Source organism: Mytilus galloprovincialis, chromosome 6 (genome assembly GCF_965363235.1).
Source record: "Mytilus galloprovincialis chromosome 6, xbMytGall1.hap1.1, whole genome shotgun sequence".
Taxonomy (NCBI): Eukaryota; Metazoa; Mollusca; class Bivalvia; order Mytilida; family Mytilidae; genus Mytilus; species Mytilus galloprovincialis.
In genome coordinates, this window is record NC_134843.1 from 91,503,961 (window position 1) to 91,521,866 (window position 17,906).

The 17,906-nt window shown below is 31.6% G+C and overlaps 1 protein-coding gene across 4 annotated transcripts in view; it reads right to left on the bottom strand.

Annotated features, from left to right (window-relative positions):
• Window positions 1-690: 690 nt before the first annotated feature.
• Window positions 691-17,906, bottom strand: part of LOC143080700 (sodium-coupled monocarboxylate transporter 1-like) — a 54,894-nt gene continuing 37,678 nt past the window's right edge. For 3 of the 4 annotated variants that reach the window (XM_076256691.1, XM_076256690.1, XM_076256693.1), the window contains exons 3-15: window positions 16,848-16,899; window positions 15,979-16,046; window positions 14,846-15,000; window positions 14,296-14,436; window positions 13,258-13,384; window positions 12,384-12,472; window positions 8,000-8,285; window positions 6,223-6,452; window positions 5,894-5,994; window positions 4,979-5,002; window positions 3,808-3,905; window positions 2,322-2,503; window positions 691-1,771 (exon numbers count right to left, since the gene is read on the bottom strand). In XM_076256691.1, the coding sequence (XP_076112806.1) occupies window positions 2,336-2,503; window positions 3,808-3,905; window positions 4,979-5,002; window positions 5,894-5,994; window positions 6,223-6,452; window positions 8,000-8,285; window positions 12,384-12,472; window positions 13,258-13,384; window positions 14,296-14,436; window positions 14,846-15,000; window positions 15,979-16,046; window positions 16,848-16,899 (1,539 nt within the window). In that variant the 3' untranslated portion in view covers window positions 691-1,771; window positions 2,322-2,335. The remainder of the gene's footprint in view (window positions 1,772-2,321; window positions 2,504-3,807; window positions 3,906-4,978; window positions 5,003-5,893; window positions 5,995-6,222; window positions 6,453-7,999; window positions 8,286-12,383; window positions 12,473-13,257; window positions 13,385-14,295; window positions 14,437-14,845; window positions 15,001-15,978; window positions 16,047-16,847; window positions 16,900-17,906) is intronic. The other variant, XM_076256692.1, reaches the window with a different exon arrangement.

A 17,906-nucleotide genomic window follows, 5' to 3' on the forward strand; every position in this document is an offset into this window, starting at 1 on the left:
AGACAACTATCCACAAAAGACCAAACTGACACAGACATTAACAACTATAGGTCACCGTATGGCCTTCAACAATGAGCAAAGCCCATACCGCATAGTCAGCTATAAAAGGCCCGATAAGACAATGTAAAACAATTCAAACGAGAAAACTAACGGCCTTATCCCTATTTTTGACATTTTTACCTATTATTGTCCTGGTTTTTTTGTACACAAATTATAATGGAATTTGATACGACTGTCATACAAGTGAGAGGTTTAGCTAGCTTTAAAACCAGGTTTAATCCACCATTTTCTTCATAAGAAATATTTGCACAAAGTCAGGAATATGAGAGTTGTTATCCATTTGTTTGATGTGTTTGAGCCTATGATTTTGCCATTTGATTAGGGACTTTTCTTTTTGAATTTTCCTCGGAGTTCAGAATTTTTGATTTTAATTTTTCTTAAAATAAATGTCTTTTTGATTTGCAAAATAACTATTTAGAGTGATCCCATTAAAACGTAGCCATACAATTTTTTCTATATGTAATCCTTCATGTTAGTAGACTTTTTAAATGCATTTCTGCTGTTTTATATAAAGGTAACAATATATGGTACGATTGTCAGTGAGACAACTTGCCACAAGAGACCAAATGACATAAGACGAAAACAACAATATATCACCGTACGGCCTTCAACAATGACTAAAATCCCATATCACATTGTAAGATATAACACTTTAATGTTTGATTTGTATATGTGTTACATGTATGTAGATACAAAGTATAGTTTATAAACATTTAATTGATATAAAAATGACTTATCATATATATATAGAGTTCACATTTGATTCGTTATAGTGCACAAGAAACGTACCCATATATTACTTAAAAGCAAACAGACAAAACTTAATGAAGCATATTACTTGCACTGAATAATTTAAAGATGTTAATCCACAAGAAATGTCTGCCCATAATATGCACATTTTTTAAATTGTGTATAAAATGTGCAAAGTAGGTCATCCTTACACTTCTAACACTTCTGGACATCTACCTTTTTGTTATGTTCATTGTTGATCATCTAATTAAACAAGTCGTGTTATATAAAAAAAAAAAATTATAATGAAAACAAAAATTAATAAACTGCCTGTGTCCGATCAAATACGACATTATGTTCAGTTTATGTACACTATCAAAACATTTGACTTTTCTATAGTTTCGCTGCTGTTCATCTATTATAGATTGAAAATTTTTAGCACTCTTTCTTCGAATGGCGATGGTAAAAATCTGCAGATATCGACTTCTTTTTCTAGACTGGGAAAACTTATCTTCTTTGTTCAGACTCATACTTGTTAATTTACCATATGTGTAAATTGTATGAAAATGTAATATTTTTCACAATGAGCTTTACAAACAGAGATAATGGATTAAAATATTTTGTTAAAGGCACTATTATGAAACATCCTTTAAACGGAATTTACAAAATTAAGTTTTATTAAATGAATAATAGCCATTGCACTTTATGTACAGACCCTGCAGAAAATAAACACTGACATATACACTTACCGTTAAATAGTTCAGTGAAATTAGCAACCCTTTTAAAACATTGAGTTGTTACAATGACACACATACATACGAATCACAGTTACAACAGACTTAAAATGATCATATTCAGATAGAACAAAGTTCACGTTTTTGACATTTGTATCAGCGGCTTATAGTCACCGTAATGTACAGCTATATCCGTCAACATCCTGTTTGTTCACTCCAGTTCTTTGAGTAAAAACTCACTGCGTAATCTATTAATATGATAATGAAAAAATATTTCATTTTATAGGTCAACAGTTTATTAAGAGTTTTTCTACCAGAATAGACGATGCAATAAAATATTGTGCTGATAGGTAAAATACCTTTGTTAAATCCAGATGCATACACATGCACTATAGCAATTGCGCTACAATATAATTGTCTTATATAGATAGGTGTACAACAAGATGTAAAGTTTAAGTCAAACTGTTCATTTCTTCTCATTGAAACATAATTCACCACAACAACATTACAGGTACTGATTTACAGCCACAGATGCACATTTCGCTAACTAATTTCATTTCATTGATGCTGGAGGCCAAACTCTACTCTGGTGTTATTGTACAATTCTGTAAATGTTATCAATTTATAAATATTCGTAATGCTGTGTCGCTTTGAGACTTAATTAAAATGTAACTTAAAACAAGCAAAATATTAAAAAAAGCAATTAAGAAATAGCATTCATGTAACATTTTGAACAACATTAATATTTTTTGTTTAACCAAGTAAGCTAGTAAATCATCTTTAACCTTATTTTCGTACCTTTACGACTGTATTTATAAGTGTTCGCTCCTTTCTACAATCACTGTCTTCTCTCCGTTTTGCATTCTTTCTATAATGATCGCTTTCTCTCCATTTCCCGTATGCGAACCATTTGCATTGATAGTACCGTTAATCTTTTCTTCAGAGCCCTGTTTTGAATCGGTTTTGTTCAATATATGCATCTGAAATTACAGATACGACCAAACAGTGACATATATAGAGAAGATTCCCCCAGCTTGTTGAGTCGTTTCGCTTAGTTTTTGGTTTTCTATGTTGTGTTTTGTATAGAGAAGATTCCCCCAGTTTGTTGAGGTTCGTTTCGCTTAGTTTTTGGTTTTCTATGTTGTGTTTTGTATAGAGAAGATTCCCCAAGTTTGTTGAGGTTCGTTTCGCTTAGTTTTTGGTTTTCTATGTTGTGTTTTGTATAGAGAAGATTCCCCCAGCTTGTTGAGGGGTCGTTTCGCTTAGTTTTTGGTTTTCTATGTTGTGTTTTGTATAGAGAAGATTCCCCCAGCTTGTTGAGGGGTCGTTTCGCTTAGTTTTTGGTGTTCTATGTTGTGTTTTGTATAGAGAAGATTCCCCCAGCTTGTTGAGGGGTCGTTTCGCTTAGTTTTTGGTTTTCTATGTTGTGTTTTGTATAGAGAAGATTCCCCCAGTTTGTTGAGGTTCGTTTCGCTTAGTTTTTGGTTTTCTATGTTGTGTTTTGTATAGAGAAGATTCCACCAGTTTGTTGAGGTTCGTTTCGCTTAGTTTTTGGTTTTCTATGTTGTGTTTTGTATAGAGAAGATTCCCCCAGATTGTTGAGGGGTCGTTTCGCTTAGTTTTTGGTTTTCTATGTTGTGTTTTGTATAGAGAAGATTCCCCCAGCTTGTTGAGGGGTCGTTTCGCTTAGTTTTTGGTTTTCTATGTTGTGTTTTGTATAGAGAAGATTCCCCCAGTTTGTTGAGGGGTCGTTTCGCTTAGTTTTTGGTTTTCTATGTTGTGTTTTGTATACTGTTGTTTTTAAATATTTTTATTCGACATGGTGTTGTCACTTTATTTCCCAGTTTCTCTCTGATATATTTCACCTCTCTCTTCCATTGCTACACAATACCCCTTTTTACACTTTAAGTACATGATACATTGTTGACAGTAAATGCTCATGGTTGCTGGAAATTGAAAATCTCATGTGAATTGGCATCACATGTTTTCTGATGGAATAAAGCGAATGAAAACCTTTTTTAAAAAAAAATTACAAACACAAATGTTTAATAAAACAGTAAAAAATATCCCTGACTTTAGCAATGACACGATATTCAATTCTATGCGTCTGAGGTGATTTTCTTGATTTATCTTTATCGGGAACGCTCTTACTGAAAAAAATGAAAAAAATGAAAGCCAAATATGTATAAGGACCGATAGATCTACAGTTTAAGTTAAAAAAGAATGATTTTCTTTTAAATAAGCGGTAACAGTTGTCACATTGCATCATTATATATTCCCTTACCTCTAAGTCTGTTGAATTGTATGTATTTGCTAGAGATGCTATCCAGAGGTATAAAGGTGACAATAATCTTCTATCGACAGGCTTTTTCTTGGTACCACCTTAATTGCAAAAAAGTATGAAATCATGTGGGCATCTGCATGTACTGTACTGTGTTATACAAATGTATACAAGAAATAAGAACTAAATAGACAACATAAATAAATACACCAATCATTAAATTTAAAATAACAATTGTCACTGAAAAAATGAGTTATTGTTTTTCACTTTTATAGCATTGTAATTTATTACGTACAGCTATACATATTATACCATAATTGTTTCACCTTCATCCATTTTTTTTTAATGTGCTAGTATTTTTTATCAATCGCACAAAATTGTTTAATTTGTATAAATATTTTATGAACGTCATTAGTTGTTTCGTAAAACACATTTATAGTATTTATCATACATTTTAGAACTAGAAAAAGTATTCTCCACTAGATTATGGCTTCATACTGAATAATTGCTTAACTTCTATAAGTGGTTCGAGAAAAAAATCTGCAATTAATCAAACAAAGCCTTGAAATTTAAACATTTACCTTAAGTTTGGGAAAACATGGTCCCCAAAAAGTAAAGGGAAGCTCCAAAAAAAGAAAAGGGAAAATAATTTGATAGATGTAGACTGAGCTAATTATTTGTCACAAAGGTTTTGAATAAAAAAAAATACATAAAAAATCTTGTCTTTTAGTTGAGATAAATAATGTTGTATAAGATAGTTTTAATAAGAGCATGCGCAAGTGTAGATTTATATTACAATACATGTACATGGATAAATAAAGTCAAACATTAAAGAAAGTAACTTTAGATTTAAGGACTAAAAAAAACAAAACAATATGAATAATACATGATATTTATAGCCAATGCTCAACCTTGCTTTTTTCTAACACACTCTGCATTTATATCTTTTTTTAATAAGCAAAATGTATTGATGCCTTGCAACTTTTAAATCAGTTCAGTGCAGGTACATTTGTATATCGCTCGACTGTACAGTTTAGGAAACAGACTTTTATTATTTTGCATACAATTTTTTCAGCACATATATATACACAGATGTTAAAGACGAAAGAATGTCCCTGATAAATGTTAGACACATGCACCAGGAATTATCAAAGAGTCAGATACATTTGAATACCAATATACTTTGTCGTCCTCCATTCTAGAAATAAGAATGTACATTACAAAAGTTAGTTTATGAAAGTATAACTAACAAAAATGTAGAACCATGGTGGCAGAATACTTCTAAAAATATATTTCTATTTAAACATATGGAGATGTGTTATTATTGCCAATGAGATAACTATCCACCGAAGTGGATGTAAGCAATAATAGGCAACAGTACGATCTTAAACGAAAAGAAAACCAATACCCTAAAGTCGTATTTAAAATTAAAGGCCCCTACATTACAAAATATGAAGCAATTGAATTGACAAAAACTAACGGACTTATGTATAGCAAATAATCCACGAAAAATTAATGTAATAGATACATTGTGTATGTCCTAAGTTCAAAGTTAGAAGCCTTTAATGCAGTGTATGGTTGTCTTTTGTTACTCAATTTTTCTCTATTCTGTATTTGTTTTTCGATCATTATGATATACAGAAATAGGGCAGTTATTTCATCTCTGTGCCAAATATATCTGATTATCTGGAATTTGTTCATTGTTGAAGACCGTAACGTAACCTATAGCTGTTAACTTCTTTGTCATTTAGTTTCTTGTGGAGACGTTTCTCATTAGTATTTGTACCACATATTTTATTTTTTAAATAAACCCACAACATACTCTGAAAAGGCTCCTGTCTTAAACCTAATGACTTATAAACGGTGGGTAGCAGATATTTGCATCTTATTTCGATTTGAATATAAAAGTATTGTCAAAACTACGGGAGTAACATGAACTCAAAAAGCCAAGTATATTCTTTTGTAGAACAACAATAGGTATTTTTTCTATAAATAAAATAAAACATCTGCTAAATTCAGGTTTCAAAAGCAAAACCTGTATAAAATAAAGATCATAATTGGCACAATATATGATCGGTTGATTACTTACCCGAAAAGCAGCTGACCAATAGTGCTACAGATACTGCCACTAAAACTGCAAGTGTACTATACCATAAGTATGAGATACTATAAAATGTCTGTAATCCTGTCCTAGATACAACAAATGCATAAACAATTTGATATTATTTTTTTTCGCAAGAAACACTCAGTGCATAATAAAACCAACTTTTTATATCATCAGCAAATAAACTGTTCAACTGTTACAAAAAGTATTATTCGTTTTAACCATTTCCAATATGAATACCAAAAATTACAATTAAGAAATCGTTGCAGACATTCTCGTTAAATTCTATTACTCATTATTGTATAAAGACTTACTTTTCAGCTGCAGCGACTTGAATATTTTCAATATCTGTAGATGAGTTATATAAAGCAGTCGTCGTGCTAAGTGTTGTATAATTTGAGGTCCAATGTGTTGTATTATTGGTCATAGTGGTATTTGTATCCACTGGACATGAATATGTTGGCGGACTTGGTCGACTTGCAATAGTTCCAATGGCTAGCCAAAATGAAAATGTCAAACTGCATATCATTCCTACAGTAGCACCCTAAAAAGATAGATCATAGCCAATAGAAATTACTCCAGAATTTGAATCTACCATAATTGACTTTTCAAATTTGTAAGCATATGTCATTGCACAATTACGGACACAAAAAAATATTTTTTTTGGTTATATTGATAATTTAAGGCAACAGCAGTATACTGCTGTTAGAAAGTCATAAATAGATTGAAGGAAAACAAATCCGGGTAACAAACTAAAACTGAGGTAAACACATCAACTATAAGTGGAAAAATTCACTGGTGAGTTATATAGAAGATAATATATTTGTTGATCTATTTAGATATCATTTCATTTCTGGTGGCACAATATATGATGCACAGGTCATATAAACTTGTTTTACATATCCTTAAAAATAAAATCGACAAGATGCATAAATTAGAGCTTCCGATACATAATTTTCTTTTTATCAATAACATCAGTTCATTTATTAACACCATGTAAAGTTTGCCACTGATCTTCAAGCTTGATTTATCGGCATAAGAACTGTATCTGAGAAAACAAAGGGTGAACAATTGTAGTATAAAATGACCCAGATAAGTATGTGGACCTTTTCTCTCATCAGAAATATGTTTCGATAGATCGATTGCTTTGATTTATTAACGTATAGTCTCCCGATTATACATATTTATGACGAGATTTAATATATATGCTTCATGGTTGATATTTTGTCTTGCTTGTGGCAGTAACTTACATGAGCTGTTGCTATGATTCATTCACATACAAAGATTGGCACTATTGCTCTACGAGGATAAAATTGAGAATACAAATGGGGAGTGTGTCAAAGAGACAACAACCCGACCAAAGAACAGGCAACAACAAAAAGTCACACACAGGTCTTCAATGTATAGTAAAACAAAAACCGACAACAGCTGCAGGTTAGGACAATTTCGAATGACTATATCTACACACCAGTCAACCGTCTGGACTTAAGATATATTTTGCAACTCTTATGCGAGTTGTGGAAAAAAAATGCGTGCCTTGCGTATTAAATTGAAATCTATGATATGTTTATATGTTTATACTTTCAATCTATATATGTTTATGTGTTTTATTAAAATGTCCTGTACCAAGTCAGGAATATGACAGTTTGTTTGTTGCATTGTCATATGTTTTTGTTGCATTTCAGAGTTTCTGTTATTTTATTGTTATCCTCTTATAGTTGATGTTTTTCCCCCGGTTTTAGTTTGTAACCATGATTGGTTTTCTCTAAATCGATTTATGACTTTTAAACAGCGGAGTACTGAAGTTATCTTTATTTCTATTACGTTGTTAAAGTGGTTAGACTATCTGTTTGATTGAGTCTTTATTTTTTTTTTTTTTGCATCCAGCTTTTCATCAAGAGTGTCAATTCATCCATGGTTAGAAATCCAAATGCATCACAACACACATATATACAGTAAAATGTCCAGATAGTATGACCTGGATTTGATAAATTGTGCTTTTCCTGCAGTCAGGGTGCTGAGTGTCATATTCAGGTTATAATGGATTCTTTTCACACCTCTTTAGTTTATTAAAACTTCTATATTACTCACCAGTGAATTTATACACGGGAAGAACAAAGCCATCACAAAAAGCGCCAGCAACGGGCCACCAACCATTCCAAAGATACTTAAGGAAATTTGTAATATAAGAGTTCCAAAATACTGCGACAGGAATGCCAGTCCAATCGTCAATAGGCCATACAATAATGCAACAACTTTTGAATACACTGTTGCTTTACTTTCATTAACTTCTGTTAAAGTTATTTTCTTGTAAACTGGTTTGAAGATATCTGTCATAAATACCAAGGCAAGAGCATTGACACCGGAGGACACTGTACTAAAATAAAACAAATTATTGAGAACAACGATGCTTCAGAGGGGTTAAGTTAACACATCAATGTAAATATAACGGAATTTGATGAGACTGTCATCAAAGTGAGAGGGTTAGCGCTATAAAATTAGGTTTAATCCACCATTTTCTACATTTGAAAATGCCTGTACCAAGTCAGGAATATGACAGTTCTTGTCCATTCGTTTTTTATGCGTTTTGTTATTTGATTTTGCCATGTGATTTTGAACTTTCCGAATTGATTTTCCTCTAAGATCAGTATTTTTATGATTTTACTTTTTTTGTAAACAATTTAGCCTCTGATTATAACCTTGTATTTTACAATTGCGATTATGTGGGCAATTAAAAGTACTAATTACTCAGCCGACCTTTTTATTTGACAATTACATCTCTGAAGATGAATTATCGCTTACTATGTCTGTTGGGTTTTTTTTGCTCACACATTGTCAATATATCTAATATTATGCAAATGTCATGCAAATTTTAATAAAATACTGAATTGAATTACAAGTGAGACGTTTAAAAAGCTATAAAACATGGTTCAATCCACCATTATCTGCAGCTGTTTTCTATTCGTTTGATGTGCATGAGTTTTTGATTTTGCCATTTGATATGGGACTTTCTGTTTTGATTTCCTTCGAGATCTGTATTTTTGTTATTTCACTTTTTTACTACGTGTCAATATTTGTTTTATTCATTAATATTACTTTTACTGTTAACCAACTTTTTTTGTGATATACATTTTACGTGACTCTGTACTTATGTATCACGTCATACTTTGAACCACACTATTATTTTATTTATTATTATTACTTTAACTGCTAAGTCAGTGTTTGTTATATCTATTTTGCGTGACTGTATTTATGCATCCCGTCATACTTTGAACGACAAAATTATTTCATGTCTACCTGTGCGAATTTCAAACGCGCAATTTTACACCAGTACCCATACCCTCCTTCCTTGATGGGTGCATTTTACATAGACAAATATAATCGTATAATATAATCAAAATGAGGATGTTAATTTGATGTATGCCTTTTTGTGCTTCTTCGTTACATTTGTTGTTTTTATAGTGATTAAGATGATAACACAATGTTGACTGCTGTACCCCTATTTTTGACATTTTTACCTATTATGTCTGTTTGTTTTGTTCACGCATCGGTGACTATATAATGGAATTTGATGCGACTGTCATACAAGTGAGAGGTTTAGTTAGCTATAAAACCAGGTTCAATCCACCATTTTCTACATTTGAAAATGCCTGTACCAAGTCAGGAATATGACAGTTCTTGTCCATTCGTTTTTGATGCGTTTTGTTATTTGATTTTGCCATGTGATTATGGACTTTCCGAATTGATTTTCCTCTGAGTTCAGTATTTTTGTGATTTTACTTTTTACAACACTATTATTTGAAAAAAAACAATACAAGAATTAATCAATGTTATGATGGTATGATACTAAACCCCTAACGGGAAGGATTGTGCCTGATGTTCATATGATGAACTCATAATCTTTCAGTCAGTTTAATTGAAGTCTGGAGCTGGCATGTCAGTTAACTGCTAGTAGTCTCTTGTTATTTGTGTATTATTGTCATTTTGTTTATTTTCTTTGGTTACATCTTCTGACATCAGACTCGGACTTCTCTTGGACTGAATTTTAATGTGCGTATTGTTATGCGTTTACTTTTCTACATTGGCTAGAGGTATAGGGGGAGGGTTGAGATCTCACAAACATGTTTAACCCCGCCGCATTTTTTGCGCCTGTCCCAAGTCAGGAGCCTCTGGCCTTTGTTAGTCTTGTATTATTTTAATTTTAGCTTCTTGTGTACAATTTGGAAATTAGTATGGCGTTCATTATCACTGAACTAGCATATATTTGTTAAGGGGCCAGCTGAAGGACGCCTCCGGGTGCGTGAATTTCTCGTTACATTGAAGACCTGTTAGTGACCTTCTGCTGTTGTTTTTTTCAATGGTCGGGTTGTTGTCTCTTTGGCACATTCCCTATTTCCATTCTCAATTTTATTTCTAACGGTAGATATTTCTTTTGACAATATCGGATTCAATGTTTGAAAAAAAAAAAAAAAAACAAGAAGGAAACTCTTTGATGGAGTTTTATAATAGAATGAAATTCATAACAGTGTAGCTACAGCCATTTATTGACTGGGAGAAATTAGGTGAACGTTCGTCTGTAATGCCCGCTACTCACGACGTACTTATTATAGACATTTAAACTGTGAGGTCACCAAAGGTTATAAACGCCTAAATAAAATAATTAAAAATACTAATCAGGAATAACCTTTGTGATTTGAATATAAATAAAAATGGCCTTCAACACGGAGCCTTGGCTCACACCGAACAGCAAGCTATAAAGGTTGAATACTTAAAATTCTTTATTTGATTTTTTCTTATGGTTTGACCATCAATTTTCCTATGATATCTCACGTTCGTTCAGATTTTTTTTTTACTTAATTGGCTTTAAAAGTTAAAAAGCATGTTGTCGTCTGTTTATGTAGTTCGTATGTGTTTTTCGTCTCTCGTGTTTATATAAATTGGGCCGTTGGTTTTCCCGTTTGAATGGTTTTACATTAGTAGTTTTTGGGGCCCTCTATAGCTTGCTGTTCGGTGTGAGCCAAGGCTTTGTGTTGCAGGTCGTACCTTGACCTATAATGGTTTACTTTTATGAATTATTACTTGGAAGTAGAGTTGTCTCATTGGCACTCATACCACATCTTCCTATATCTATGTGTTGATTGATCATCTTTTTGCGGACGTCAAAGCGATTTAACAACTGCAGTTGTCGAATTAAGTCATCTTTAAACTTTTATCTGGTTTTAGTTTTATTTAAAACCGAATGCATAATCCACCTTCAAAAGTTGTGCAAATAAAAAATATAGACAGAATATACTTCTGCCCTATCTGCGTACTTGCAAGTTATTGGAAAGTCAAAAAGCTATTTGGATTAAATCTTGTGAAATTTGAATTTACGTTAATGTATTGGTAAAATTTAAAACAAATTGTCTATAGGAAACTTGAAGTTATTTTGTTATTTTTGTGTCATGAATTTGTATTGATGCCATCTCGTATGTTTTTCTAATATGAATAAAGAGATAGTCAGTTTGTCTTATACGCAACAAGACACACAAAAAAAAAAAAACCGAAAAAATAAATTTAAAAAAGGTGCAATTTTTTTCTTCAGCAAAAGACTACATCACAAGAATATAAGTTTTGTAAGAAACGTGAGAAATTGTGTTGGACTTGAAGATAAGGCAAAGTGACAAATATCTGAAAGAATGAATCGTTTTATGGTATTAAACAAAGAAATCAAATGATTTTTTAATTATCCAGAACTCTTCACAAACAAAACCCACATGTATATACATTGAATAAATAGAATGCCATTCTTAAATGATCACAACGTAGAAGTAGTTGTGCTCTTAATAAATGAGATATTTTGTGAATTAACCCCATCAACTTAATAGTTTTTTTTACAATGGATAAACCTATTTTTTTTATTATTATTAAATGATATCATCTCTGAACATTATTATTCTTATAAATGACACGGTTGTATGTGATGATATAACAAATATTTAAAACAAATTCCTTTAAAGCTTTGTAAAAATAAAGTTTCATTTTATGTATTGGAATGTGTAACAAGTGAATATTTCAATCCCCACTGGAAGGCCTCTGACAGACTGGGTGAGCATAAAATCATAGCCGTTGACAAACAAGTTACAACCTACAAACGTTTTACCGTCGACCACACTGTTATGAAATTAATTCTAAAGCATATGACTTTACAGTTACTTATTTTCCATTATTGTGATCAGAAAAAGGGTGAATTGACAAAATTGGTTCCCTCTTATCCTTTTCAAGTCAGGAATATGACATTTGTTATCCATTCGAATGTTGTGTTTGAGCTTATTTTGCCGTTTGATTAGGGTTCGTTTTATTGTGATTTTAATTGATAAACTAGTACGTGGATTAAGATGCAAATCAAAGAATTTTTAAATGTTCCCATCTGTCTTTATGCTTTGGAAATATCATTCATTTCTTTACTACTTTAAATTATATGATATAAACTCACCTTAAGGATGCACTGAATATACAGGCAACAAACAAGCCTGGTACACCATATACATTACCTAACACATCCATTACCAAATATGGTATTAACTGTAAAAAATAAGGTATTTAGTAAAGTAACATGTCTTCGTGTTTAATGCTTATAAAAGCAATGAAGCATAATTAGATTGAAATAAAATGATCAAGGACACCCGATTGTGGAATTTTGTAAGCACTATAAGCCTGTCGGTAGTATCAGAGGGAAATATATTATGAAGATGATGGAGCGATCTAGCTTTTTGGGATTAGAAGTTATAAGTTAAAACTTTACCGCTTTTGTAATAAAAATCAAATCGTCCAGCCAAATGAACAGATCTATATATAAAAGTGTTTATTATTATAAAGTATTGCTTCTAAAGAGAAACATACATACCCATAATGAACAGTGTCATAATTGTAAAAACACAGGCTTATCAAAGAGCTGTAATCGCGAGCAGGATTTGAATATATAAATATATATTCTTGTATAATTTGTTTCTGTTTCAGATGTTGATGATTTTTGTCTTCTATATATAAGACTTAAAAATGTTCTCATTTTAAGAAGTAAATGCGTGCAATATATTTAAGTTCTACAAATCAATGATTTATCTGGGGAATATGAAATAAAATTCAGATAAGGACTCTAACGCCATATGAGCTTAAGTTTTATAGGAGAAAATACACTCTTATGAATTGCATTGTGTCAACAAAAAATAATCTGTTATAATATTGGATAATTCAATGCAAATAGAAAACATCATACTTTTAGATAAAAGATTCGTAAAAACGTCTGAAACAGATGTTTTAACATCTGGCAATAATATATATATTACGCTAGACGGACTAGTTCCAAATACCTGATCTGCTTTTGGAATTATACATGGCACAGGACTTTGGTCTCCGTATTTTGCAAATAAGACAAGTCCAGTGTAAACAAGCAGAGATGTAAATACTATACTTGCTGGTAACTGTAGGTACAAAGCACTAGAAGAATATAGGAAATAATATTTATAAAAAAGAAACTAAATGTACATGTAAACTTTTACAATTTGAATGATAGACTCTTAACATTTGAAATTTATATCAATGTTTTCATCATACAAAGAAATGAAAAATTTGCTGAAACGAAATAATGGGCGTCTCAACCTTGTGATCGAGAGAAAAAAACATGTGATTTTGTCTTTTCAACGGTTGCTCCTTCGTTAGCTTCAGAAAAAAAGTTCATTTCATCGATATGTAAAAAAATAATTCAATTGAAACATGTTTTTTGTAGATGTTAGCAATTTCAATGTTAAAAACAAATGAAGGAGATTTTAAAAATGGAATATAATATTAAGTGTTGGTTTCTTGAAACTAATGAGAATTTGTATAAATGAAAATTTCTATTACCGTATTATTTTTGTATTTCATTACTTGAGATAAAAATTCTTATCCCACATGTGGAGCAGGATCTGCTTACCCTTTCCGGAGCACCTGGGGCCACCCTTTGGTGGTTTTTGGTGGGGTTCAATTTGCATAATCTACAGTTTTCTATGTTGTGTCTTGTGTAATATTTTTTGTCTGTATTTTTTTTTCTTCATTTTTAGCCATGGCGTTATCAGTTTGTTTTCGAACTATGAGTGTGAATTTCCCTCTGGTATCTTTCGTCAGTCTTTAATAAACGGTTAACATTAATAAAAGAAGATTAAATGTTTTCAACCTTATTTTAATTAGACCACTTGATGACCAGGCGTTTGTTATCACTTAACATAGTTTTTACGGTGTCTTCCTCGAACAAGCATGCACTTTTGTTGCGATAACTATTTGCACCTATTCCTGGAATGCCAACATAATTTTGCAGTTAAATTGTCGGTAGATCAAAGGATGTTGGCATTCAAGGAATAAACCGTGTTTACGTTTGAGCTCCTCGTAAGTTCTTCATGCTGACGTATCGTTGGACCATAGCTTGGTTTCCGCCATACACTGTCAGTGCTGTCATAAAGCCTCCGAGTATAAGTGTCCAGACCGTGTGTCTCACCATAGGACTGGGATCAAAACTAAAATTTAAAGTTATCATAATTATATACGGTTACTCCTCATCTTTTGGGAGGTTAACAATACAAGGGATCATGGACAATTACCTAAAATTACTTTCGATTTTAATAATGTTTTAACTAGTATCAATTTTTATAAATGCGCTGTTGTTTGTTTTTTAAGTATGTATGTCTCATTAATGCTTCGGCAGCGAATATACATTTACAAACGTAACGTTAATATTTTCACAAAAAATGAATAACGGTAACGATTCTCAATAACAACACCTATGGAACAAACATATTATTTTGCCAAATACTTTTTCTGTAGTTGATGTACCTTGTGCTCTTGTCAAACATTGTTTTCCCTCAATAATTACTAGTTGAATTAAATCAATTATAGATTGAACAGACAAAAACAACATATCCCTACTTATCAATTTCTAGTTTTCCACCCGCTGAAGCTTTTTCGAAGACCTTTGCTATTCCACCGACTTCTATTGTGGCTTTGATTATAAGTGTCATCAACCCAGCAAAGACAATAATCATTTGGAACGCATCCGTCCACATTACTGCTTTTAGTCCACCCTTTGAATAGAAATAGTATAACGCATTTTGTATTTTGCATGTCAATATTTAGTGCATAAGACTTACTTTACAAATGTATGCCGACTCAAAAACAATATTTACTGAATACATTTAATATTGATTACTCTTTGTTATACTTGGTATAATATTTTTTACAATGTTTTACAAGATATCACGATTCCTAGATACTTAAAGAACCCTCACCATATATGTACATGGGTCTATTGAGTTTTTTTTAGGAACGTATAAAACGAATCAAAATGGATACGATAAATTTGGAGGGTCAAGTACTCTATATGTACATACACGAACTCTTTTTATCATCCATTCATTGCCTGTTGTACGTAAGACAAAACTTTTAGTTAACCATAGCAAAAATTCCATCGATGAAAAAAAAAAAAACGTTTTGGACAGACCAAGGACGAAGATTTACATTTCCCTAAATTATTTTAGTATTTAATTTATTTTTTTCTATAAATTTTCAAAAAGTAAAAATTTGATTCAAAAGGGCAATTTCAAAAACTTTAAAGCTAAGTGAAACAAATTACTTCTTGAAGGTACATCCGAGGCTAAACTGTCAGCGCAATTTATTGATGTAAAAAAAAAGATGATTGTGAGCACTTTAAACCTAAAATGGTCAGGAAAACCTTGATCTGAAATGGTTTTCAACAAAAAGAAGTCAAGGTTCATACATGTATGGAATTTCTGAACATTACACTTTTTCTGAATCGGGGGCCTAAAGTAATCTTTCTCCAAACTGTTATGAATTATAGACAAACAAGTTCATAAACTTTGTAACAAGCACAACAGAAATAATCTATACACATAATGGGTCGTAATTTTGTAATTCCTATGCCAAAAGAATTCTAAGTAAGTTTCTTAAAAGGTTATGTCCTAAATATATCGAAATTATATTTTGATTTTTTTTATGTGAAAAAAGCATTACTTTTCTTGGTGAAAGAAAATTACGGTGCTTACAATAGCTGTGTAAAATGTGCAGACCAGTCCGATCACCAATATAGACACCAGCATATCGATCCCCATCACTGTAAAACATTATAAAACAGGGGAAATAATTTAATACAATGTTCAATTCTCATAAGTCTGCTACTGTTACATTAAAAAGTCTAAACTTAATTTGACAAAAGTAGATACTTCAAACATGTTAAAAAATATGAATGACATTTCTTGAATTTCTATTTTGCAAATCACTTTCGGCTGAATGATTTAAATGGTTTTGTACATGAAACTATCCTTCCTAAGAACGTCAACATAATTATATAATACTTTATTTTTTATATAAAATTAGATAAGATGTCAACAAAATACCCGTTTATCATTATACGTCAATGGTTATATTATGTATCTGGGTAACTGGTATTAGATTATAGTCTCTTGACACGCATTTGAAAAATATGGGATTGACAATTGATTAACCCTACATTTAACCTGTATTTATATCATTTCGAGAATCAAACAAAAATACGTAGGCTTTACTTTAAATGATTTAACCCGGAACATATAGGATAAGCAGCAAACAATTGAACCTGGAACATTGTATGCTTGTGCGTGGGCTGGTGTGGTAAGAGGAAACAGTCTGTTAGAGGAGTGAAAAAATATAACAATCACTAAAAAAACTTTTATTGTATCAATATTCTATCTTATAAAAACAAGTATAATATAAAAAGTTTTTTTTTCATGTTGAAATCAGAATATTTTTAACCGTATTGAACATATACTATTTTTCAATTTCGTTACTAAACCTGATTAAGACCAAGCGCTGGCGCATATTAAATATAATAGCACAGCCATGTAAAATAACTTTATATATCTTTTATATAACTTACCCTGATTAAGAGCAAGTGCTGGTGCATACAGTACTACAGCCATGTACAGTATCTGCATTAAAGAGAAAAACATGACATCATGAAAACCATAATATTTGGCAAATTGTGTTTAAATTTTCTCACACGAACAGTTTAGAAAAAGAGACTTCTTATTGTTTAACCCCGATGCATACTCACTTGTCTGTCCCAAGTCGCTCGGCGTTAATACAATATAGTTATGATGAATATTGTTGAAAGCAATGCGTTGAATGTTCCGGTCGAACATGGTTACTTTGGTCTTGAGTATAATATGTGTCCAAATAACAATTGAAGCTTACAATAAGTTGCAGTGATAACACTCGATTGTCCCCTTTTTCAACCAGAAGCTTCAAAACCGACGTTTCATTTTAGGGTATGATTATGTTTTCGCTTTTCCGCCCTATAGAATTTAAAAAGCAAAACGGCGAAACGCGAAAGAGCCAAAAGACTTTACAATTAGGTTTACGATATTTATAAATTCACTGTAGCCCTGAACTGAAAAACAATTTTAAAAATAATCTTAAAATGCCAAGGTAAATGCATTGGAAGTAAACATCCGGTAAGTGCATTTATATCTTTCAATTTTTAAAGCTGAAAGAAATGATATTTATAATATATTAAAAGAACATTTAGCATTTTCTAAGGTCATGACAATATAAGGCAGAAATTTGATACTTAACTAAAGCAAAACGTATAATCATCTTGTCCAAATGTAAATTTTTTTTCATGCGATTTCGATAGGCTGTATACAAAAATTAAATAAACACTATGTCATTTAGTCTCTTGTGGTACCTCAAATATACTAGGCTTATACTTTTGTACGCTAGATGCATGGTTCTCCTACAGAAGACTCACCAATGCTCGAATAAAAAAAAGAGTTAACCAGAATTTTTAGAGAAAAAAAGATAGAGATTGGTAGTAAAATAGTACACACATTTTTCTATTATCAAATTCCTCAGACGAACATAGTTGCAAGAGTATGAGCCGTGTATATTATAAATCAAATTGTAAAGTCGACGCATGCTTGGATATCTTACTACA